Source organism: Ursus americanus, chromosome 21, assembly GCF_024610735.1.
Source record: "Ursus americanus isolate L20-20 chromosome 21, mUrsAme1.1.p, whole genome shotgun sequence".
Lineage (NCBI taxonomy): Eukaryota > Metazoa > Chordata > Mammalia > Carnivora > Ursidae > Ursus > Ursus americanus.
Window position 1 is genome coordinate 52,479,870 of NC_142147.1, and position 24,403 is coordinate 52,504,272.

General features: G+C 55.0%; 1 protein-coding gene across 3 annotated transcripts; it reads left to right on the forward strand.

Annotated features, from left to right (window-relative positions):
• Positions 1–90: 90 nt before the first annotated feature.
• MYBPC2 (myosin binding protein C2) lies at positions 91–24,017 on the forward strand. Of its 3 annotated transcripts, none has more exons than XM_045775119.2 (28): positions 91–248; positions 1,329–1,418; positions 1,934–2,020; positions 2,485–2,633; positions 3,052–3,169; positions 3,877–3,922; positions 4,103–4,162; positions 6,224–6,417; positions 6,688–6,820; positions 8,624–8,748; positions 8,839–8,944; positions 10,074–10,246; positions 12,340–12,505; positions 13,934–14,040; positions 14,377–14,406; positions 14,895–15,034; positions 15,909–16,068; positions 16,152–16,256; positions 16,704–16,892; positions 17,313–17,447; positions 18,856–19,023; positions 19,205–19,293; positions 19,390–19,585; positions 19,824–19,963; positions 20,654–20,813; positions 20,978–21,114; positions 22,464–22,650; positions 23,895–24,017. In XM_045775119.2, the coding sequence occupies exons 1-28, from the start codon at positions 230–232 to the stop codon at positions 23,903–23,905; spliced, it is 3,420 nt and encodes a 1,139-aa protein (XP_045631075.1). In that variant the 5' UTR covers positions 91–229; the 3' UTR covers positions 23,906–24,017. The 3 variants fall into 3 exon arrangements, with proteins under 3 accessions (XP_045631075.1, XP_045631073.1, XP_045631074.1); XM_045775117.2 differs by lacking the exon at positions 23,895–24,017 and adding an exon at positions 23,672–23,766; XM_045775118.2 differs by lacking the exon at positions 23,895–24,017 and adding an exon at positions 23,672–23,766 and having other exon boundaries at positions 126–248; positions 1,332–1,418.
• Positions 24,018–24,403: the final 386 nt, after the last annotated feature.

The following is a 24,403-nucleotide window of genomic DNA, read 5'->3' on the forward strand; positions in this document are numbered from 1 at the left end:
CCCTGGCATTCAGCCCTCTCTCCCTGTCCAGATGTTATTTCTCACCCTTCAGAACACGCCCTGCGGAATGTGGGGCAGCAAGGGAGGGTGGGGAGGCAAGTCTGATACCTCCCACAGCCTCCTGGGAATCTCTGGACTCCTTAAAGGGCTCCCCCTGGGGGCCCACCCGTCCTCCCTAGGGCCCTGAGGGACAAGCTGCGGTCAGAGGAGACAGAGGAGGTCTGCTGACATGCCTGAGGCAAAACCAGGTGGCTTTCAGGACTGCCCTCCCTGGGTGGAGATGCAGTCCCCTTTTCTGAATGGGGGCTAAGGGCTCCTCTGAAGGTTTGGGAGGATGGGATGTGTTCTCTGGGGAGGGAATTCCTTCCTCCTGTGGGGTGGGGCTCCCATATCTGTGTTGGGTGGGTGGGTCTCCTTCTCTGTGCGGTGAGGGCGTTCCTTTCTCTGTAGGGATTTGGGGGGCCCATCTCTGGGTGCAGATGAAGAGTCTCTGAATTTGAGTCCTTTTCTCCATAGGGATGGGAGTGCTGTGTATGTAAACCAGGAGGTCTTTGCCTGGTGATTGGGGTCCTCTACATTTGGGGACTGGGGTCCTCTCCATAGGGATCGGAGTGCTTCTCTGAGTGAGGACTGAGTCCTTTCTCTGTAAGGGAATGGAGTCCTGCTGTGTCTGGAGATTAGGGGTTCCTGTCTGTGCGGGGAGGAGAGCTCTTGTCTGTATAAGGATGAGGGGGCCTCCTTTCTATAGGAATCTGGGCTTCCCCACAAAGAAATTTGGGGGCCTTCTCCATATAGAGTTCCTTTATGTGCAGTTTGATGCTCTTCTTTGAATGGGCCTGGGGGCCTTTGTTGACACCGGGGTGCGGCTTTCTCTCTATGAAGAAGTGAACAGGAGAGATGCAAGTCCCTGGCAGGGACCCTCCTCCTCGGGTGTCCAGACCGCTGGCACCAGCCCAACCAGGCTGTGGAGTGGGGGTCCAGCCCCTCACTGCAGCTGGGACACCGGTGGGCCGGGAGCCAGCAGACAGGGCAGGTGAAAGATGCTGTGGTCAGCACAAGGTGTCCAGTTTCCAGCCCAGGGAAAGAGCTAATTATACCCCCAGGACCCAAAAGGTCAGGGCCTGGTGGCCTGAGTGGATGGGGCATGGCTTGCCTGGGGCAAGGGGAAACCTGATCGCTCAGACGCTCAGGATTAGAGATAAATTTACACCTGAAGGGGCAGGACTTCTGGGTCTGAGGGAGGAGGGGCCTGGGGGCCTGGACTCCTGGGTTTTGGAGGAGGAGGGCGCTGAGCACTTGCTCAACCCTAAACGTCTTTTATCTCGCAGTAGCCAAAAAGGCCCCCAAGGGCAAAGAGGCTGCCAAACCAGCTCCCAAGGAAGCCCCCCCTGAGGAAGTTCCTGCAGAGCCCCCCAAAGGTGAGACAGTGTTCCTGTGGGATCCGCAGAACCTGCCTCTTCATCCCCCAGGCTCCCCTTGTCTCTCTGCACCCACCCTGCTCTCTCTCCTCGAGTCCTACCTCCAGAGCTAATCATCCTTCCCCTGCTCACAACCCTCCATGGCTCCCCAGTGCCTCCAGGTTAGAGCCCAACCCCTCAGCCTGACTGATTCATCACTGAGTTCTGCCCAGCTCTGGATGCCGCAGCCCATCTCCACACCTCTCCTACCCCTGAGCCGCTTTCAAACAATCCAGTCCACCTCCCTCCAGTTCACAAATGGGGAAACTGAGGCCCAAAGGGGTGGGGGAGACAGGCCAAGGTCACGCAGCCACCTGGGTGACACCTGGTCTTTCCCAAGTCAAGAGAAGCCACTTTGCTCCATGCTTTGGCATCAGAGCAGAGGGTCCCTAACGGGCTCTAAGCCCCGCTCCTTAAGTGGCCTGCTGCCCCTTCCCCACCCTGCCTCAGACCCCCTAATCCTGTCTTCTGAACAGAAGCCCCACCTGAGGACCAGTCTCCCACTGCTGAGGAGCCCACTGGCGTTTTCCTGAAGAAGCCAGACTCTGTGTCGGTGGAGAATGGTGAGGGGGATGAGGGAGGAGGGGCTGGGGAGCAGGACTCCTGGGTCTGAGGGAGGAGGGTTTGGGGAGCAGGGCTCCTGGGTCTGAGGGAGGAGGGGCTGGGGAGCAGGGCTCCTGGGTCTGAGGGAGGAGGGGCTGGGGAGCAGGGCTCCTGGGTCTGAGGGAGGAGGGGCTGGGGAGCAGGGCTCCTGGGTCTGAGGGAGGAGGGTTTGGGGAGCAGGGCTCCTGGGTCTGAGGGTGGAGGGGTGGGGGACCTGGGCTCCTGGGTCTGAGGGAGGAGGGGCTGGGGAGCAGGGTTCCTGGTCTGAGGGAGGAGGGGCTGGGGAGCAGGGCTCCTGGGTCTGAGGGAGGAGGGTTTGGGGACCTGGGCTCCTGGGTCTGACGGAGGAGAAGCTCACAGTCCTCTCTGTAGTGTCTCAAGGTTCCTGTCTGGCCACTCCCTCCCATCCCCCTCACCCACCCAGGAAAAGACACGGTGATCGTGGCCAAGGTGAACGGGAAGGAGCTCCCAGGAACACCAACCATCAAGTGGTTCAAGGGGAAGTGGCTGGAGCTGGGCAGCAAGAGTGGGGCCCGATTCACTTTCAAGGAGTCCCACGACTCTGCCAGCAATGTGAGGACCCCGCGGGGACGCTGAGGGCCTATGGGCTACGGATGGAGGTTGTGCAGCCCCCACGTCTCGGAAGGCCTGTTGCCTGAGGCCTGGAGCCCCTGTAGATGGGAAACAGGACCTCCAGGGATAGAGGTTGTGCAGGCTACTTGGTGGAGATTGTGGGGGACGGCGGGGAGAATGTTTGGGTTAGGGCAGGGCGCACCTGGTCGGTCTGTGCGTTCCCAGAAAGGTCTCAGGGGTCAGGGATGTGGGCCTCCCCGGGGTCAAGCTCATCCAGGCATGGAGAGACAGCTGGTCCCTCCTGTGGGGCCAGAGTGAGGAGACAGAGAGGGAGATGTGAGGCGGGCTCTGGGGAGGAGGGTGTAGGGTGGTGCTGGGAGCAGTCATGTGCACCCACACCCCTGGCCCCGGCCCCCAGGTGTACACCGTGGAACTGCACATTGCGAAGGTGGTCCTGGGGGACCGCGGGAGTTACCGCCTTGAGGTCAAAGCCAAGGACTTCTGCGACAGCTGTGCCTTCAACGTGGATGTGGAGGGTGCGCTGGTGGGGGTGGGGGAGGGGAGCAAAGGGTTGTGTTGAGGGGGTTGGGGTGGATGTTTCAGCCTGGCGTAGGAGACTGTGCAGATGTGGGGGGGAGATTTAGGGAGGCGGGGTCGGGGCATTCAAATTTGTGGAGACAGTCTACGAGCTTAGACCCCGAGGAGGTGTGGACTTGGGGGTGAGAGGGTGCAGGGTTTTGGGGGCCCAGCGAAGACTGAGAAGGTGAGTTAAGTAGATCCCAGGGTCACAGTGCACAGGCTTGAGAAAGTAGCCATAAGGGCTTGGGAAGCACGGGTGTCCAGGTTTAGGGCGAGGGTGTTCAAGCTGAGTGGGAGGTTATTACAGATTTGGGGGCATATGTGTGGACCCCTGAGGGTGTACAGACTCTGGGGTCTACAGCCCCGGATGTGTGGGGCTTAAATATGGAGGACACAGGGAAGGCAGTTGCCCAGGCCTGGGGAGAAGAGCCTGCTGAGGAGGATGGGGGGGGGAGCGGCTGCTTGGGGTGAAGGGTGAGGGGGGAGAGGCTGCTCGGGGTGGTGCAGCAGCGAGGGAAACAGGTATCCACGCCCAAGTGACAGGGTGTGCTGATCCAAGACAGGGGGTCTGGGTGGAGGTTGTGCAGGCCTGGAGGGGCACTCTTGGTCTGAGATCAGGCCTCGCCTCCAGCTCACCTTCTGTCCCCCCATCTCCTCTCCCCAGTGCCCCGCGACGCCTCTGTGCAGAGTCTAGAAAGCTTCAAGCGTTCGTAAGTGATCCTGGAGCCTGGGAAGAGGTGGAGGGGGTGGCGGTGTCTGCTGCTGCCGAGGACTGTGGGAGTGTCTCCCCTGGGAGGGGGAACTGTGGGAGAAGGGAGGAGTGGGGACCCAGGGCGGGCCTGAGGGTACAGGACCTCTTTGGGGTTCTCACACCCTCTCAATGGCCACAGGGGCGAAGGGAAGTCAAATGATGCGGGTGAGCTGGATTTCAGTGGCCTGTTGAAGAAGAGGTAAGCCTACCCACCTGGCCTAGAGAGGGTAGCTGGGGACTCAAAGAGGAGGAGGCTCCGCTGCCAGCTCTGGACTCCCCGTTTTCCCCTCTATGACCTCCTGCATCTACCCATTCCCCACCCACCTGGCCACCTGTCCAGCCACCGTTCACCTGCACCTTTACCTCCAACTGCATCCGCTCAACTTCCTGTCCGCCAGTTCACCTACCTACCGACCCTTCAATCCATCATCCTCACATCCATTTTCCTGTTCACTTAGGCTCCAGTTCATCTGCACATCCCCCTGGTCACCCAGCCAAACACCCATCTATCCATTCTGGGGGGGGGGGGCACCCATCCACTCACCAGTCTCATCCATCCATCCAACCAGCTACCTATGTATCCATTGACTAATCCAACCATTCACCTGCCTGCCCATTTGCCCATTCATCTGCCCACATATCCATTCATCTGCCCACCATCTTCCCATCTGTCCATTCACTCATCTGCCATTACACTCAGCCACCCATTCAGTAACCCATCCATTCATCCTTTACCCACCCACGCCATAATCCCATTTCTGACCTATGGAGGCACCATCTACCCATCTTTCCACCACCCATCTTCCATGATCCATCTTCCTTTCCACGTGTGTGTCTATCTGCACCTGCATCTCTCTCTCAACTGAATCCGTTATCCCACCCGCCTACCTAGCCCCGCATTCCTCTATCAACTCTTCACCTCTTCAGTGACACACCATCCACCCACATAGCTTTCCGTTCGATTGATCTACAAGAAATTGCTGTTCTTTAGGTGAAAATGATGGGATATTGGCAATTTTATGGTGTTCAGTATGATGCTTGTCCATTTGCTTGGTTATTCATTATCTGCTGGTCTACCCGTCCATTCTTCTACTCATTCATCTATCCCCATAACCAAATCCACAACAATCCTATTTACTGATAGATTCATCTCTTTGTCTTTACCCAGCTAACTACCTACCCGGCCATCTCCCCTCAACATATCCACCCAATTGCCTACCCAACCATTTGCCACCAACTCATCAGTCCGTCCACTCACCCAGCTATCCCCCATCCACCCATTCACCTATCTTCATGCCACCCATTCTCCACCCAGCCACCCATCCACGGACCCACACGTCCATCACCTTAGCCATCCATCAACACCTCGACCCATGTCTGTATTCATTTCCCACCCAGTGCTCTGTACATCATCCCAAATATTCATCAGTCCCCCTGTTTCCCCACTCATCTCTCCTCTTTTTGTTCCCTTCCCTTCCTTCCTTCTTTCCAGAGATCTAATCACTTTCTCACTCAGCAAACATCTTCTGAGGGCCTGGGCTGAGATCAGGGGACAGAGAGAAATTTGGGTCCCCGACATCAAGTCACGGATTGGTTTGGGGAGATGGGTCTGGTCCAACAGACACAGGCAGAGACCAAGGCTGTTTAGTGTGATCAGAGAGAAGGTCCCACAGGGGCCTTGAGAGAACCCAGAGGGAAGGCAGCTTATTGCCTGGGAAGACCAGGAGTGCCTCACAGAGGAGGGAGCTTTGGCTCCAGGTCTGAAGAGGAGTCCATCAGGAAGGGAAAGTAGGGAGGGGTCATCTGGGCAGGGAGACATTTTGTGCAAAGGCTGGGAGGCAGGAGGGGGCCCGGAGGATTCGGGTAAGGCAAGTAACATGCTTGAGTGGTTGTGGGGGTGGTGATGGCATGGTGGGTGGGGTCATGACTGTCAGGCTGAGCTGCTGGGGCTTCCTCCTGATGGTAGTGGGGGACCCATGGAAGAATTTTGAACAAGGAAAGGGTGGCATCTGATGTGGAAGTTAGGAGCCATGTGGGGAACAGGCTGGAGGGGAAGGGGCGGGATGGAGGCCAGGAGGTCAGGGAGGAGGCTGAGGCCATGGTCCAGACAGAGAAGAAAGGGGTACCAGGCCCAGAGAGAGAGAGAGAGCAGTGGGTGAAGGCAGAGGAGGGCCAAGGCAGAGGGAGCACCTCACCTCCTAATCCTAACTACCCCTCCATCCCCCCTCCTGTGGCCCCTGCCCACTCTCCCTGCCCTCAGGGAGGTGGTTGAGGAGGAGAAGAAAAAGAAGAAAGATGATGATGACCTAGGCATCCCCCCTGAGGTTTGGGAGCTCCTGAAAGGGGCAAAGAAGAGCGAGTATGAGAGGATCGCTTTCCAGTATGGCATCACTGACCTCCGGGGCATGCTGAAGCGGCTCAAGAAGGCCAAGGTTGAGGTCAAGAAGAGCGCAGGTCAGCACTGCTCTCAGGGGAGCGGGGCCCTGTCTGGGGGATCCCAGCATCATGGGTATTGTATGTTTGGACCCTGGACCTATCTCTTGAAGGTCCCAATCTAAGCAGTAATAGAGCCCTGTTGCCAGGTACCTCCAAGTTCATGGGAGGATTCGTGACGTTGACCTTGGGAGAGCCCATGGTCTGGGGAGGGAGACTTGGCAGCTCTGGGGGCGACCAGGGCAGTGAGAACCTCTCAGCGCCATTCCGCCTGCATCCCTCCATCTCCAGCCTTCACGAAGAAGCTGGATCCAGCCTACCAAGTGGACAGGGGCAACAAGATCAAGTTGGTGGTGGAGATCAGTGACCCAGACCTTCCCCTTAAGTGGTACAAGAATGGCCAGGAGATCAAACCAAGTACCAAGTATGTGTGGAGGGACTATCCCGCGGGGAGTGGGGGGAGATCTGAGTCCCATAGAGGGCCCAGGTGTAAGGCTGACCACTCTTAACCCAGAAGGAGTACTCCCTCATTCATATGAAAAGTGCAAATACCTCAATAAAAAATTGACAAAGGAGGGACGCCTGGGTGGCTCAGTCGGCAAAGCATGCGACTCTTGATGTTGGGGTCATGAGTTCAAGCCCCATATTGAGTGTAGAGATTACTCTTAAAAAAATCTTTAGGGGCACCTGGATGGCTCAGTCGGTTAAGCGTCTGTCTTTGGTTCAGGTCGTGATCCCAGGGTCCTGGGCTGGAGCCCCACATTGGGTTCCCTGCTCAGCGGGAAGTCTGCTTCTCCCTCTCCCTCTCTCTCAAATAAATAAAATCTGTAAAAGTAAATAAATATAATCTTTAAAAAAATTGTCAAAGGTAATGAAAACGAATTTGGTTGAGAAGAAACCCAAATGGTCAATATGCTATGGAGTACACATTCAACCTTGCAAATAACAGCAACAACAATAATAATAATACAAATAAATAATAGTCTTTCTGCCCTCTAAATGGGCAAAGACTTTCCAAAATGATAAAACCCAGTGCTGGAGATGACATAGTGAAATAGGTACACAAATGCTGCTGGAAGGAATGGTACTTGCTAAATCTCTGAAAGGGCAGTGTGTTAAAAGTCTTTTCGGTTGTGCAATTCAAGGGATTTACCCTAAGACAGTTATCATGGTTATGCATATTTAGGTGTAAGGATGTTCACTAAAGCATTTGCTGTTGTAGCCCAAAATGGAAAACAACCAAAATGTATGATTCCTTACCTACATGCTGTGTAGTCACTGAAAAAGAGATTCTAAAATATAGACTAATATGGGAATCTGGTCAAGGTTAGCAAATGGGAAGAAGCATGATTCCCATTTCTGCTTCACAAAATGTTAATCTACATATGTACCGATAGAAAGATTGGAAAGACAGAGGCTGAAATGTTTGCAGCAGTGATCTCTTGGGTTCGTTCTAGTTTTATTATTTTTTTCTTGGCTGTGTGTGTGTGTTTAAGTTATTTATTTATCTAAGTAAGCTCTCCATGCAATGTGGGACTCTAACCCAGGATCCCCAAGTTGGAGAGTCAGTGTGCTCTTCCGACTGAGCCAGCCAGGAGCATGTTGGATAAGATAAAAATTTAAGTTAGTTAAGGTACGGGTTACATTGCTGTAACAGAGTTCCTAGGTTACATGACTTTAAGTGAGAGAGAAATGTATTTCTAGCTGATTGAGGCTGGTAGGTCGACTTTATCCTTAAAGATTGTCTGGGGACCCAGGTTCCACATTTTTGGCTACACCCTTTCTTGTGGCCTTGTCCTCATTCGCATGATTGAAGCTGGGTCATGGGTACATCTGTGCCTGACAGACAGGAAGGGGGAAGGAGAGAAGTCCAGCGAAAGCAACTGAAAGGTGGAGATGACCTAGCAGTTAACGCAGGTCGAATCCACTCACATTCCATTGGCCCAAGTTCAGTGGCGCACCATCCCAGTTGCAAGGGAGGCTGGGAAATGTAGTTCTCTAGGTGGGTGGCTGTGTGCTACTGCTAAATGGAAGGGGAGGATGGATGGATGGGGGGCAGTTAGGATTTCCACTGTAGTTATTTAAATACTAGAAATTAGACCGTCTGTCCCCTCCTGCACAATTTAGCTCTGAGAGGGAGTGACTTGCCCTGAGAACTGATGGGCAGATCTACCCCAGGGCCGGGATGATCTCCAGGCTCTAGCCTGAGACAAGATTTTTGCACCAGGTACGTGTTTGAGAACGTTGGTAAGAAGCGAATTCTCACCATCCACAAGTGCACGTTGGCAGACGATGCTGCTTATGAGGTCGCTGTCAAAGATGAGAAGTGTTTCACTGAACTCTTTGTCAGAGGTGAGGCTGAGATTTGGGCCTCAGCTTAGAGAGTGGGGCTCTGCAGGGAGTCCTGAAACTACTGACCTCTTGTCCCTCGGTGTCTCACAGAACCTCCGGTCCTGATTATCAAACCCCTCGAGGACCAGCAGGTGTTTGTGGGTGACCGGGTGGAAATGTCAGTGGAGGTATCAGAAGATGGCGCCCAGGTCATGTGGTAAGTGACTCTGGATCCCTGAGCCCACAGCTTCTTTGCCTCAGCTCTGATCTTTATGAGCCCTCTTAAAGATTCTGAAGAACTTTACCCAGTGGTCACCAGAAGACCTCAGCCTTTCTCTATAAATCCTGACCTTCACCCATGACCTCTTCCTGGAACTTCTGACCTCTACCCATCTTGTCTTCTTCCAGGTCCTTTTCCCGATCCCTGTTATTTCAGATTCATTTACTCATCCGTTCAACCAATCATCCATCCTTTGGTCCGTCCACTCGTGTATCCATCTGTCTGTTCATCAACCCATCCATCACCCCATCCATTTATGCCATTGGTTCATCTGTCCAACCATCCATCCATCCACTCACCCACTCACCCACTCACCCACCCATCTCCTCATCCATTCATCCATCCCCACATCTATTCACCCATCCAACAAATATTTATTGAGCACCTATTTTATGATGGCACTCTTCAATGTATTAGAGATATAGTGGGGAGAAAATATATCAACGTGTCACCCACCCTCTTAGAGTTTATAATCCGGTAAACTTCTGGGGTGTATGTATAGGTGACAGAGACATGCGTTCATCAAGTCATCATATGAATAAACATAGAAGTTCTGTTTTTACAAGTGTTTCAGAGGAGCACTAACTGAAGCTATAACCACTTTTTAATAGGGAGAAGTGACTCAGGAGGTCAGGGAAGGCTTCCTGGAGGAGGTGACAATGGAGTTGAGATTTGAATGATGAGGAGGTAGAAAAGAAGTTGGAAGGGAGGAGTTTCTCAGGCAGGGAAGTACCATTCAGAGAGGCCACAATACCTGACATCTCTCTGGGACTCCAGGACTCCCTCCATGCCCTGACATCTCCCGATGACCTTTTTGTGTCCCTTGACCTCCAACTGGGACCTCGCAACATCTCCCTGTGGTGTGTGACTTCCTGTGACCCACTATCCCACCTGTGACCCGTCTATTCAAGATGCTTCTGCCAACTTGAATCTCTCCTCCCTCCTGGGACCGTCCTTCTGACCCTTGACCTCTGCTCAGAACTGTCTCTCTGGCCCCCACCCTCTGATATCCAGACCCAGGGCTATGCGGTCCCTCACTTTTCCCCTTCACATCCCCTTCACCTAGGATGAAAGATGGCGTGGAAATGACGCGGGAGGATTCCTTCAAGGCTCGATACCGCTTCAAGAAGGATGGGAAGCGTCACATTCTCATCTACTCGGATGTGACCCTGGAGGATGGGGGCCGCTACCAGGTCATGACCAATGGTGGCCAGTGTGAGGCAGAGCTCATCGTGGAAGGTACGGGGCCTCCAGGTGGGGTGGGGGCCGCACTGGGTCATGCTCCTCCTCACAGCTCAGAATTGCTCAGGCCCTGGGGCGCCTGGCTGGCTCAGCCGGAAGAACGTGTGACTCTTGATCTTGGGGTCATGGGTTTAAACCCCAAGTTGGGGGTAGAGTTTACTTAAACAAATAAACAAAAAAATTGCTCGGGGGCGCCTGGCTGGCTCAGTCAGTTAAGGGTTCAACCCTTGGTTTCTGCTCAGGTCATGATCTCGGGGTCCTGGGATCGAGCCCCGTGTCAGGCTCTGTGCTCAGCACGGAGTCTGCTTGTCCCTCTCCCTCTGCTTCTGCCCCTCTGTCTCGCTCTCTCAAATAAATTAATAAATAAAATCTTTAAAAAAAAGTTGCTCAGGCCCCAAATCTTGCAGCTGTTCCTGACTCCTCTCTTGGCCTCCCACCGTGCATTCAATTCACCAACGAGTCCTGGCTGCTCCCGCCTCAGACGATATCCGGGACCTGACTGCTCTTCCCCACCTCTGTTGCCCTCACTTGCCCCAGGCCTCCACCCCTCATGCCTGAACGCCCGCAGTGGTCACTGGGTGCCCTGTTCCCATGGCCCCTCTCCTCCCCCACTCACACACACACCGGCCAGAGTGAGCCTTGTAAAATATAAGTCAGATGGTGGAAACTGAGCACCCTGCCGTCCAGGGCCCAGGTCACTTTCCTGTTGTGTAAGATGTCACCCTCTGCACTGGGGGAAGCAGGCTGAAGGCCACACGGGACTCCATGCACTGCTTTTGCAAACACTTGTGTATCTATAATTCCTTAAAGAAACAAAAAAAACCCCAAACCAGGGTATTTATGAACCAAATCAATTACGGTAGGTCTATATGTAGCCCTAAAAAGACAGTTTGAAACATACTGATACAGAAGGATTTCCAAGATCCTGCATGGCTAGGTGAAAAAGCAAATGTGTTACAACTTGCAAGGAGGAGAGGAGAGGAAGGAAGGGAGGGGGGGAAGGAAGGAGGGAGGAGAGAAAACCTATATACCTATTTGGTTTCATAGCGATCAATTGAAAGGATAGTGCCTTTGGAGAAGGGAGGGTTGGAGGTGGGTAAGTGGGAGATAGCCCCTCTAGTATCTAAATCCATTTCCTTTATTTTTTTTTTTATAAAGATTTTATTTATTTATGTGACAGAGGGACAGCCAGCGAGAGAGGGAACACAGCAGGGGGAGTGGGAGAGGAAGAAGCAGGCTCATAGCGGAAGAGCCTGATGTGGGACTCGATCCCGGATCGCCAGGATCACGCCCTGAGCCGAAGGCAGACGCTTTAACGACTGCGCCACCCAGGCGCCCTATTTCCTTTATTTTTAAACCATGTAAATGCATCATTTTGTTTAAAAAAACAAGTATATATTTTTCAAGATTTTATTTATTTATTTGACAGAGAGAGAGAGATCAAGCAGGGGGAGTGGCAGGCAGAGGGAAAAGGAGAAGCAGGCTCCTTACCGAGCAGGGAGCTGGATGTGGGGCTCGATCCCAGGACCTGAGCCGAAGGCAGATGCTTAACTAACTGAGCCACCCAGATGCCCCTTAAAAAAAAAAAAAAAAAAAAAAAAAGTCAGATCCCAGCCGTCTTCACAACACTCTCTATTGGCTCCTGCCTGGCTGGAGTCCTCTCTGGGGCCCCCTAGGTCTGTGATCTGGCCCCGTCTGCCCCTGCCCATCTCATCTCCTACCATGTCTGCCTGGCTCACTGCACACTGGCCTCCTTGCTGTTTCCCACACCAACAAGCCTGCTCTGCTCCACAGGGCCTTTGCACACGCTGTTCCCGCTACCTGGGGGACCGTTCCGCATTCTCGCATGGACTCTTGCCTGCCTTCCCTCAGGCCTCATCACTCCCTCTTGTTATACGTTTCTGTGTTTCACTGGTCACCGACCGTCTCCCCACTAATACGTGAGCTCCATGAGGCCCGCGGATGTTTCTGGGTTGTTCGCAGCCCTGTCCCCAGTGCCTGGAACAGTGCTCGGCACAGAGTAGGTGCTTGCAAATATCTGTGGGCTGACTGGAGTTGCGATGGCCCCATATCCTTCTGTGTCTGTCCAGAGAAACAGCTGGAGGTCCTGCAGGACATCGCGGATCTGACGGTGAAGGCCTCGGAACAGGCCGTGTTTAAGTGCGAGGTGTCTGATGAGAAGGTGACAGGCAAGTGGTACAAGAATGGGATCGAGGTGCGGCCCAGCAAGAGGATCACCATCTCCCACGTGGGGAGGTGCGGAAGAGACTGTGGAGGTGGCAGGGGTGGGGCGGGGTGGGGCGTGTGTGTCAGTCAGCTATGGCTGCAGAACAACGATCTCTGTACTTAGTGGTGTAAGGGGAAAAGGGTGTATTTAATCATGAGTCTGCGTGTTGGTTGGGGGCTGGCTGATCTAGGATGGCCTTTCTCAGGCCTCTGTGGTCAGGCGAACGTCTGCTCTGCTGATCTTCCTGGGCTCCATCAGGACCACGGCCAGGACACCTGGCCTGCCTCTGCTCTGGTCCATGCGACGTCTCATCCCCCAGGAGGCCAGTCCTGGCATATGCCTGGGGCAGAAGCAGGCATCCCGAGAGAGAGCAGAAGCAAACAAGGCCTCTGTGGCCTGGGCTGGGAACGGTCCCAATGTCACCTCTGCCACAGTCTCTTGGGCAAAGGAAGCCACAGGCTGCAAGGTCTTATCACAAGGAGCATGGATACAGGGAGGGGAGAAGTTGTGTCCGTATTTGCGAACAGTCTCCTACAAAGTGGGGGAGACATCTAGCTGGAGAAACGAGGGACTGGAATTCAACAGGCGGCACAGGGACATCGAAGAGAAGCATCTGGTAATCTGTGGGGTAGGGAGAGCCACCGTGACGCCGGTAGAACGGCACGCCCGAATACGCTTGTGCCCCAATACAGGGGTGAATTGCATTTCCTGACCATACCTCTTGCCAGAACGTAGGCTTTCTCCGGGTTCTGTGTAAGGAACCCTGCCTGCCGGTGGTGTCGATAATTCTGAGAATGAATCCTAACGCTAATTGGGCATTTATTATGTGCCAGGGAGATTTTTACTTGCTTTACAATATCCCCGGTGTAGATTGTTATCATTATGTCTGTTTTACAGGTGGAGAAACTGAATGCACAGGGAGCTTAGGTGACTTGCCTAAGGTCACACAGTTAATAAGTGGCAAAGCTGAGATTTGAACCCAGATGCTAGCATTTCAAAACTCAGAATAAAAATGGTGGGCATGGGGGCGCCTGGGTGCCTCAGTTGAGTAAGCGTCTGTCTTCAGCTCAGGTCATGATCTTGGGGTCCTGGGATCGAGCCCCGCCTCGGACTCCCCACTGAGTGGGAAGTCCCTCTCCCTCTGCCCCCTCCCTCTCCCTCTGCCCCCTCCCTCTCCCTCTGCCCCTCCCCCCGCTCCTGCTCTCTCTCTCTCAAATTAAAAAAAAAATTGGTGGGCATGGGAATATAGATTGCACTGAGATGGTGTTTCTTTGGGCAGCTGACTGGCTCATTCGGAAGAGCCTGCGACTCTCACTCAGGGTTATGACTTCGAGCCCCACACTGGGTGTAGAGATTACGTAAATGAATAAACTTAAAAAAAAAAAAAAAAGATGTTTCTCCGTGGTGATGCTCAGGCTGGCCCACCTGACCCCTGCCTTGTCCCCCCAACCCCTTAGGTTCCACAAGCTGGTGATCGATGACGTCCGCCCTGAGGATGAGGGAGACTACACCTTTGTGCCCGATGGCTATGCCCTGTCCCTCTCGGCCAAGCTCAACTTCTTGGGTGAGGCTGCCCCTCTGTGTTCCCCAGCGGCCAGAGCACCCACCTTCCCAGCAGGCCCCGGATGCCCTCCTTTAGGATTAGGTTTCCCTAATGTGTATTAGCGGTGAGAGCAGGCATCTGCTGATCTCATGGGAGGAATCAGAGGAGAAGATGGAGAGAGCACTGTGTTCTGAAGTGTGTCCACCTGGGAGGAAGGGCAGTCATGGGCCTGGACCCATCCTCAGCCCCCTAGGTCTCTGGGTGATGCCAGCTCTTCCCCTCAGCCTCTGGGGCGGGAGGGTGGGATAAGGGGCCCACTGGGCTTACAGCTAACTGTACCATCTTCTCGTCCTCCAGAAATCAAGGTGGAGTATGTACCCAAGCAAGGTAAGGACCAGGGGCTCCTGTGATAAGCTGAGGGTCTGGACTCCTGGGTCTGAGGGAGGAGGCTGGGGATCCTGACCCCTGGATCTGGGGGAGGAGGGACCAGGGGCAGGACTCCAGGGTCTGAGGGAGGAGGGGGCTGATGGTCTGGACTCTTGGGTCTGAGGGAGGAGGGACTGGGGACCTGGACTCCTGGGTCTGAGGGAGGAGGGACTGGGGACCTGGACTCCTGGGTCTGAGGGAGGAGGGACTGGGGACCTGGACTCCTGGGTCTGAGGGAGGAGGGACTGGGGACCTGGACTCCTGGGTCTGAGGGAGGAGGCTGGGGGTCCTGACCCCTGGGTCTGGGGGAGGAGGGGCTGGGGGCAGGACTCCAGGGTTTCTATGGCTGTTAGAGCCCAGCTCTTGGGGACCCCAGCTTGCCTTGGTGGGGATCGGGATGACCCAGCTGCCCACTCCCAAGTTCCCCAACATCTCTTCTCTTCCACTAGAGCCACCAAAGATCCACCTGGACTGCTCAGGGAAGACCTCAGAGAATTCGATTGTGGTTGTGGCTGGAAACAAGCTGAGGCTCGATGTGTCCATCACCGGGGAGCCTCGTCCTGTCGCCACCTGGCTGAAGGAAGATGAGGTATGGCGAGCTCCCCCCAACCCCCGTGCCCTGACTTCTCTGCTGGACAACTTGAGGCAAGTGGCTTCCCCTCTGTGAGCTTTAGTTGTCTGTAAAATGAGAATGAAGATCTTTCTTCAGAGGGTTGTTCTAAAGACTGGAGATTATATTTGTCTATCACATGGTACAGGCCTGCCACATGGGGGGTGCCCCACTATCCATCCATCCATCCATCCATCCATCCATCCATCCATCCAACAAATATTTTTACCTTGTACGTTCCAGGCCCTGGACAGTTCAATTTTTTTTCTCTCCTCTGGGCTTCAGAGTCCTAGTCTGTAAAATGGTTAGACTTGGCTCAATCTTCATTCATTCTTTCAGTCAGCGAACACACCCCCTGAGGCGTCCTCTCTGCAGGGCTCTGTGTATAGCACTGAGGATACGACCATGCGGAGCCTTCACTACGGAGGGAGGCAGACATGGGCCCAAGCAATCACAGTCCAGGGTGACCAGGGCTGAGATAAAGGGAGATACTGGAAACTGTGAGACTTCAGGGTGTAGGGCCATCACTTTCAGCTGGGGGCTTCCAAGATGGCTTCCCAGAGGAGGCGACTTCTAGGCAAATCCTAAAGGATGAGTAAGAGTAGAGCAAATAGAGGAGTGGGCATGCCAGATCTTGGGGATTTTAATGAAGGGTGGTGTTTGGAGGACAAGGAAGGCGACGGGGAAGAAGGGTAAGGCTGGGTGTAGATCCAACGGGTCCTCTTGTGCTGGGTCCAAGGCCTTGTGTGTTGTGGGGTGACGGGTAGCCGCTGGAGGATTTTGAGCTGTGGAGGGCAGAGGCGGTCTGGCCTTGGGGAGAGGTGGAGCAAGGCCATCCCGTGGCTGTGTCCAGGTGTTCACGGCCACCGAAGGCAGGGTCCGCATCGAGAATCATGCAGATACCAGCAGCTTCGTGATCGAGAGTGCCGATCGAGCAGACGAGGGCCGCTACACCATCAAGGTCACCAACCCCTTGGGCGAGGATGTGGCCTCCATCTTCGTGCGTGTTGTGGGTGAGTAGAGGGAGCTGAGGGAGTGAGCCAGGGGTGGTTCCCTGAGGCCCTGAGGGACCCCCTGACTATCCTGCCTCCGACAGATGTCCCAGACCCCCCGGAGGCTGTACGTGTCACCTCTGTTGGAGAGGATTGGGCCATTCTTGTCTGGGAGCCACCCAAGTATGACGGGGGGCACCCAGTAACCGGTGAGTGCCCATATGCCAGAGTTCCCATGACCTCTGACCCCTCCTACTCCCCCTGCCCTGCCACCCCAACTATCCCTTGGTCTTGGAGAGTTCTTAGCATCCTCTGTGATTGCCCTCTGAGATGTTCTCCATCTTTGATGTCTTGCAATTCCTTTGGTCTCCCACTCATTCTTTGCTTCCCAACGACCTGGGGATCTTCACTTTGGCCAACAACATAGGGTTTTCTGTGACCCCTGACTCCCGATTCATGACTCATGACTGTTCCTGACCCCCAACCCCATGACTGGTGACTGCTGACTGCTCTGTGACCCTGAGACCAACCCAAGATTCATGGCCTCAGACCTGTCTGGGTCATGGGACCTTTTGATGTGCCTCTCACTGCTCCAACTGACCTGCAAGCCCATAGCCTTCCCATGAGCACTCACTTCTGTTTGGGGGGCCATCCAGGTTACCTCCTGGAGCGGAAGAAGAAGGGCTCTCAGCGCTGGATGAAGCTGAACTTCGAGGTCTTTACGGAGACCACCTATGAGTCCACCAAGATGATCGAGGGCATCCTCTACGAGATGCGGGTCTTTGCTGTCAATGCTATCGGGGTTTCCCAGCCCAGCATGAACACCAAGCCTTTCATGCCTATTGGTGATGCTCCTCTGCACCCTCCCCAAGCCCCTGTCCACCTCCAACCCCTGCCCTGCCTGTCGCTGATCTCTGACCCTACACCTGGCCTTTGACCCTCAGGCCCTAACCAACCTCCTGACCTCTTACTGACCCAGCATATTAGTCACCAATCTCTGTGATCCTAGACTGTGCCATTGCCCAAATACCTCACGGGCCTCTGACCTCTCAGACTAACACTTCTCCCTGCTCCTGGAGACCTCACCGTCCCTTGATATATCTTGTTGTTTTAATGACTCATGATGACACGTCTTGGCTCACTGACCTCTGGCCCACCATATTGTGTCCTTTCCTGATCGGTGACTTCAGCTCTGATCCCTGCCCCTCCCTGTGACCACTGACCCCTCATTTACCTCCACTTCCCCTTTCCCTGGATTCTTACAGCGCCCACAAGTGAACCCTTGCACCTGGTGGTGGATGACGTGACTGACACCACCACCACTCTCAAGTGGAGGCCTCCAGATAGGATTGGGGCAGGCGGCATCGATGGGTACCTGGTGGAGTACTGCTTGGAGGGCTGTGAGTGGCCCCATCAGGCCTGGGGGGGGGGGCACGGTGGCTCACACAGAGCCCTGGTGGGGGTCCAGTCCAGGGGACTGCAAATAGGGCAATGCAGGGAGAGCTCTCTGGTGGGGTGGGCTGCCCTGGTCCTGTGTCTTTACTTGCATGAGTCCCTGAATGGGATGGCTCAAGCCAGGCCCCCATTGACCAGCTTGTCCTCTTTCCCTCCCTTTCTCCCTCCCATCCTCCTTCCTCCTTTCCCTTTACCCATCTTCCATACAGTAATACCTTTTCATCCATCCATCCATCCATCCATCCATCCATCCATCCATCTGTCCTTCCTTCCTTCCTTCCCTCCCTCCTTCCTGCTTTCTTCCCATCCCTTTGCCCACCATTGGCCATCCATCCAACCATCTGTCTATCCATCTGAAAATCTTTGGATCAACCAACCATCCATCCATCCTGTAACATATTTTCCATCCGTATATTTATCTCTTCTCCACCATCTTTCTTCCCTCTTCCCTCCTTCCCTTCCACCTCCTTTCCTTCTTTCCATTCATTCATTTCCCTATATGACCATCTAACTATCTGTCTACTGTCTCTCCATCTTTCTGTGTATCCATCCATCCATCCATCCATCCACCCATCTTCCCACACATCCAACTCTCCATCCTCCACTGAACAAACATGTATTGAGCGCTGGACTCCATGCCAGGCCCAGTGCCACGGCTATGGGGATACCTGCGACATGGTCATCTCACTGGGAAGACAGGCGTGATCATCTCAACACCATATCCCAGGCCTTAAAGCAAGACAGACGTGGGTTCCTATCCTGCCCCTACACTTTCTAACCCTGTGACGTTGGCAAGTCTCTGAGCCTCAGTTTCTTCATCTAAAAACGGGCGAAGACTGTTGCCTCCTTGACAGGGTACAGTGATGACTGCATTTGATAATGCATGTAAATGATGGATGGTTGGACTCTCGTCAGCTTCTTCCCTCTTTCTCTTTCCAGCACTCTTTACACCATTCTTGCCCTTGCCCATCCCTCCCCGATCTGTGCCAGGCCGCCGTGATGTTTCACGCTGGTGGTTGTTGGTCTGACCCACACTGGTTCACCAACCTATGGCAGTAAAACCAAGATGGAAGCCAAGGAGGCAGGAAATCTAAGAAGCTGTCTCTAACCACCACCCCTGATTCCCTACTCCTCTGAACCTTGATTTCCCCATCTCTAAAATGGGGATCACATAGGACAGAGGCAGAAATTAATGAGCTAACTAACACTTGTGCCACCCTTCCAACCTGGTCATAATAAGTGCTTAAATAAATGTCAGCTACCGCTGTTCAGTGTGGTGGTCCCAAGGCCCGGGAAGGGACAACCAGCGGAGGGGCTCCAGGAAGGTGCCCCAGCACTGCTCCTCTTTTGTAGCGGAGGACTGGGTCCCTGCTAACACGGAGCCCATAGAGCGCTGCGGCTTCACCGTCAAGAATCTCCCCACAGGAGCAAAACTCTTGTTTCGGGTAGTGGCGGTCAACATCGCGGGGCGCAGCGAGCCCGCCTCCCTGTTCCAGCCTGTCACCATCCGGGAGATCGTGCGTAAGTGCCTCTGAGCCCGCTCTAAAGACCAAGTTGCTGTGTCTGGCCCGCCCTTGCCATGTCATCATTAGGGCCTCCCCCCCCCCCCCGCCCCGAACGTCCTCGCCGCTGTCTCTCTGTCCCTCTCTCGAGTGTCCCCCAGCCCAGCACTGAGCCCGCGTTCCTGTGTCTGTACCCCCAGAGCAACCCAAGATCCGGCTCCCGCGCCACCTCCGCCAGACTTACATCCGCAAAGTGGGGGAGCACCTCAACCTGGTCATCCCCTTCCAGGTGCGCCAAGCTGGGGTCGGGCTCGGGGTCAGGGCCCAGGGCGAGAGACCCGGGCTGACCTCTCTGCCCCCCATCCTTCCGCTCCCCCCCGCCCAGGGAAAGCCCCGGCCCCAGGTGGTGTGGACGAAGGGCGGGGCGCCGGTGGACCCCGCCCGCGTGCTCGTGCGCACCAGTGACTTCGACACCGTGTTCTTCGTGCGCCAGGCGGTGCGCTCGGACTCGGGGGAGTACGAGCTGACCGTGCAGATCGAGAACATGAAGGACACGGCCACCATCCGCATTCAGGTCGTGGGTGCGTGGCCAGCTGGGGCAGGGGGGAGGCGCTGCGGCCCCAGGAGCCGCGAAGTGAAGAGATTGGGACGGAAAAGAGGGTGCAAGGCGGGGATGGGGCCAAAAGGCGAGGAAGTGGGAGTGGGGAAAGGCCTAAGCGGTGTCAGAATTCGGGGACCAGGTGAGGGGGCAGAGGTGGGGAGAGATGGGGAGAGGAGGTGAGGGGCGGGCTTCTGACAGCCGCCCCCCCTCCATTCCAGAAAAGGCAGGACCAGCAGAGAACGTGATGGTGAAGGAGGTGTGGGGCACTAACGCGCTGGTGGAGTGGCAGCCCCCCCGAGATAACGGGAACAGTGAGATCACGGGGTATTTTGTCCAGAAAGCCGACAAGAAAACCATGGTGAGAGACCAGAAGGGCCTGGGGTGGGGCCACAGCCGGGAAACGGAAACCGAGGCTTGGAGAGATTGGGAGTACGGGCTGGGGCTGGGAGGGAAGCCTTTTGACTGAAATAGGGTGCGTGGTGGGTTGTCTTTCTTTTCTTTTTTTCTTTTCTTTTTAACTAAGGTGAAAGCCACATAAAATGAAGTATTTTAAAGCTTTTAGTCCATTCCCACTGTTGTGTCACCAACCCATTTAGTTCCAAGACATTTTCATCTCCCCAAAAGGAGACTCCGCACCCATTAAGCATTCACATCCTCCCACCCAGCCCCAGGCAACCACTGATCTGCCTCCTGTTTTTATGGGTTTACCTACTGGGGACATTTCCTATAGATGGGATCATCCAATATGTGGCCTCTCGTGTCTGGTTTCCTTCCCTCGGTGTTTTCCGGGTCCACGCACACTGTGGCGTGGGTCGGTGCTTCATGCCCTCCCGGGGCCGAGTGACAGTCCATGGTTTGGATCTACCACGTTTTGCTTCTCTGTTCGTCTGCTGGCGTTGTTCCCACCTTTCAGGCCACTGTGAGCAGCGCTGCTGGGAACAGCAGGTTGTCTTAGCGGGACGCACGCTTCGGTGTGCTTTCCTCACCGGGCCCTTCTTGTGTCTGTGTCCCTGCGTCCAACTCTCCCGGCCCCTTCCCTCCCCCCCAGGAGTGGTTCACCGTCTACGAACACACCCGGCAGACCTCCTGTACCGTGCCTGACCTCATTGTGGGCAACGAATACTACTTCCGCGTTTACAGCGAGAACTTCTGTGGGCTCAGTGACTCACCTGGCGTCTCCAAGAACACGGCCCGGATCCTCAAGACGGGTACTGCCACCCCACTCCATGGGGTCCGGTCTCCTCTCTCGGCTGGGCTTCTACGTTGACTCCTCCCCCCGCCCCCAGACTCAAAGCTGATGGCACCTGGTGACAGAGGAGAGGCAGTCAGGGCCCAGATTGGTCACCTGACAGGTGTATCTCGCCTTTCCCAGGTATCACCTTCAAGCCGCTTGAGTACAAGGAGCATGACTTCCGAACACCTCCCAAGTTCCTGACGCCTCTACCAGACCGGGTGGTCGTGGCTGGTTACGCTGCTGCTCTCAACTGTGCCGTCCGAGGCCACCCAAAGGTGCCGAGTGGGCGCGCATGTGTGCATGACCCTAGAGGGACATCTTCGCTCAGATTCAGCCATACCCGCTCCTTCTCGCCTGACTTCTCTCTCTTCTGTTCATGGAATTGACTCACTTTTAACCCACTTCCTGCCTCTCGCCCCTTCGATCAGAGCCCAAGTCTCAGATCATTACACTCTGGCTTCCCTCGGAAACGGAAAACTTCGGCGGGAGTTGGGAGGAGGTCTGAACCTCCAGCGCTCCCTCCCTGGCACCTTCTGCCCCGTCCAGTTTCCCGGCTGCTGTTGGGAATGTGAACACTTGAGCTCCAGCGACTCACCTGGACCAGGAGCTGGCAAACGAGGGCTCGCGGGCCAAATCCACCTGCCAGCAATTTCTCTAAGTAAAACATTATTGGGACGTGGCCTTGCACGCTTCGGTACTGCGTGCGGCCGCGGAGACCACAGAGCTGGCAAAGCCTGAAATATTGACTGCCTGGCCCTTTACAGATGAGGTTTGCCGACTTCTGGTCCAGCTCCAAGTTTTTGGCTTCAGCCCCCATAGGCACACCGTGAATTCATTAGTTCACCTCCTCCGTCTACATCTGTCCACTTTATTTGCTAACTGTACTCATTCATTCATTCTGCACATTTACTCACCTCCCAGCCCATTCATTTACTCGGCTCATTTATTCACTCCATTTGCTTATTTACATCACTCGCTCACGCAGTCTGTTTATCCTTTCAACACACATTTTCAGAGGCTGTGTGTGCTGGTGAATTGGACAGGAAGTTCCTGGATGTTGGGGGAGACTGACGTGAATCCAAAGTCATGCAAATGACTATAAGACCGTGAAGGGTGGGGTGCGTGTCAGAGTCCGGAGGGTAGTTGAGAACGTACAGCGGGCATTCCTGCTGCAGCCTAGGGGCCCGAAGCCACGCCTGAGCAGAGACCTGGAAGATAAGCTGGCGCTGATTAGGGGAAAAGAGGAGGGAAGAGCAGTATTGGAAGAGGGAACAGCCAGTGTGCCAAGGTCCTGAGGTGGGAGCCTGTCGGGTCTATTTGAGGAAGAGCGAGGAGGCCCGTGTGGATGGAGCAGAGGGAGGGAGCGGCTGGATGGGGGTGAGGGCAGAAGGGTAATGGGACCAAACCATGTAGGGTCCTGTGGGCCACGACACAGAGTGAGCTCTTTCCCTCATAAAGAGGAGACTGAGGGTCAGAGAGGAGAAATGACTGGTTCAGGGTCATCCAGTCAAAATTAGGTGGCAGCACAGCCGGGAATCGAATCCAGGCCTGCCTTCCAAAGCCCACTTTGCCATCACCCAGGGACCTTCCCTAAGCTGGCCTCTTCTCCCACTGCCCTCGACAGCCGAAGGTGGTCTGGATGAAGAACCACATGGAAATCCGCGAAGATCCCAAATTCCTGATGACCAACTACCAGGGAGTCCTGACGCTCAACATTCGCCGCCCGTCCCCCTTTGACGCGGGGACTTACTCCTGCAGGGCGGTCAACGAGCTGGGGGAGGCACTGGCCGAGTGCAAGCTGGAAGTCCGAGGTGAGCACCCTGCCTGGCTGCCCCTCACGCGTGCTCTCACACAGCTACCCGGAGGCCCCGTGCCGAGGGCAGAGCGGCGTCAGCCCCGGTCCCCTAGGTGTGTAATGGGGAAGCCGGATTCGGACCCCAACAAGAACGAAGCAGGGTGACATGTACGCAGGGCGTTGTAGGGGTGGGGATGGGGGAGCACCTGATGCAGCTGGGCCAGTCGTCTGAGGAAGTTTTCCAGAAGGAGTTGAAGGACAGATAAGAGGTGAATGAGACCGAGAAGAGTTGGCAGATGATCGCCAAGGCTCTGGCAGGCCTGACCTATGGGGGGAGATGTGCGGGCACCCAGAAAAATGCCTCTCCTCCCCAAGCTCTGTCCCTCCTGTCTCCTCCTGTCTACCCCTCAGCCCCAGCTCCGATCACCTCTTCCTCTGGAATTCTTGCCCGGCCTTCTCCCTGGCCTCTTTGCCTCTCATCTCTCCCTCCAGCCCGTGGCCCTCCCCAGGCTCCTCAGCAGCCCTGAAGCCCCTCAGCCTGGTGTCCGTGGTCCTGCACCTTCTCCCACATGCCCCGCTCTGGCCTCATGTACCCCCATTTTTCTCAACACTGTTCCAGCCACACCAAGCTGTTGGCAGTTCGACAAACCCATCGTACTTTCTCTTGTCCCTGGGACTTTGCACATTCCATTCCCTCTACCTGGAATGCTTTGCCTTGCGTCCTCTGCCTTGGGCTCCAGCCCATCAACATCTGCCAGTCAGGGCTGACTGGAGAGGCCGCTACCCAAGTCCCTCAGATGTGACTGACATTAATATGGGCTTCCAGGGTCCATCCCCAATTGTGACCCCCCCTGGCCCTGATGACCGCCCAGAAGACAGAAGTGGCCGTGGACCCTTAACAAGCGAGACCTTCCCCAAGCCTTACTGGCTGTCATTCTGAACACTGCTCTTCCAGGCTGACCCAATTTCTAATGTTTTGCTATCCTCTTTATTAATTACTGAATCAGCTTGGAAATATCCCTACTTTATGATTCCAGTGACAGCTTGTCACCAGCAGCTGCTTAGAAATCCCATCCGAGTTTGGGGTTCAAAGCTACAGGAATCACAGGCCCTATGACAGTGGTTTGACTGCCCCACCGAGATGTGACGTGCTCCCCCTGCTGGCCGCGTGAATCCAGTAGGCAAAAGGGCCTGGGGTGGGGCACAGGGACTTGGGAAGCCCAGCCCACCTAACCCACTCTTCTCTCATTTCCCCCACAGTGCCACAGTGAGACCGTCTTCCATCTGCCAAGATAATTGGCCACTGGGTCCTAACCTGGACCTCCCTGAACACTGTTTCCCTTTCTAGAGTTACCACTGAGAAAATAATAGTCTTGTCTACAACCTGTGTGTGTCTGTCCTTGAATCTGTAGCTCTGCCTCCCTCTTCCTATAGGGGCTTAGTGATGGGGACAGCAGGTTGGAATGGCAACCATGATAAGGCAGCCCTGATAAAACAGACCATATTGAGGCCGCCATCTTGGAAAGGCTACTTTAGTGATGCTACCATGTTGCCATGGCAATTACAAGTCACAGGTGAACCAAGACCTCGTGGAGGCAGCCCTCTGGGATTAGCTACTATGAGTGGGAAGGAGGCGGGCTGGCTGCAGAGGCAACTACGACGAGTTAAGGAGGAACCAAAGCCCAGATGGGGAAGACTACTCTAGTGAGGTAGCCATGATGGAATGGTGGGCACTAGGTCTCATGGTGGCCCCGGGGGCCACACACAAT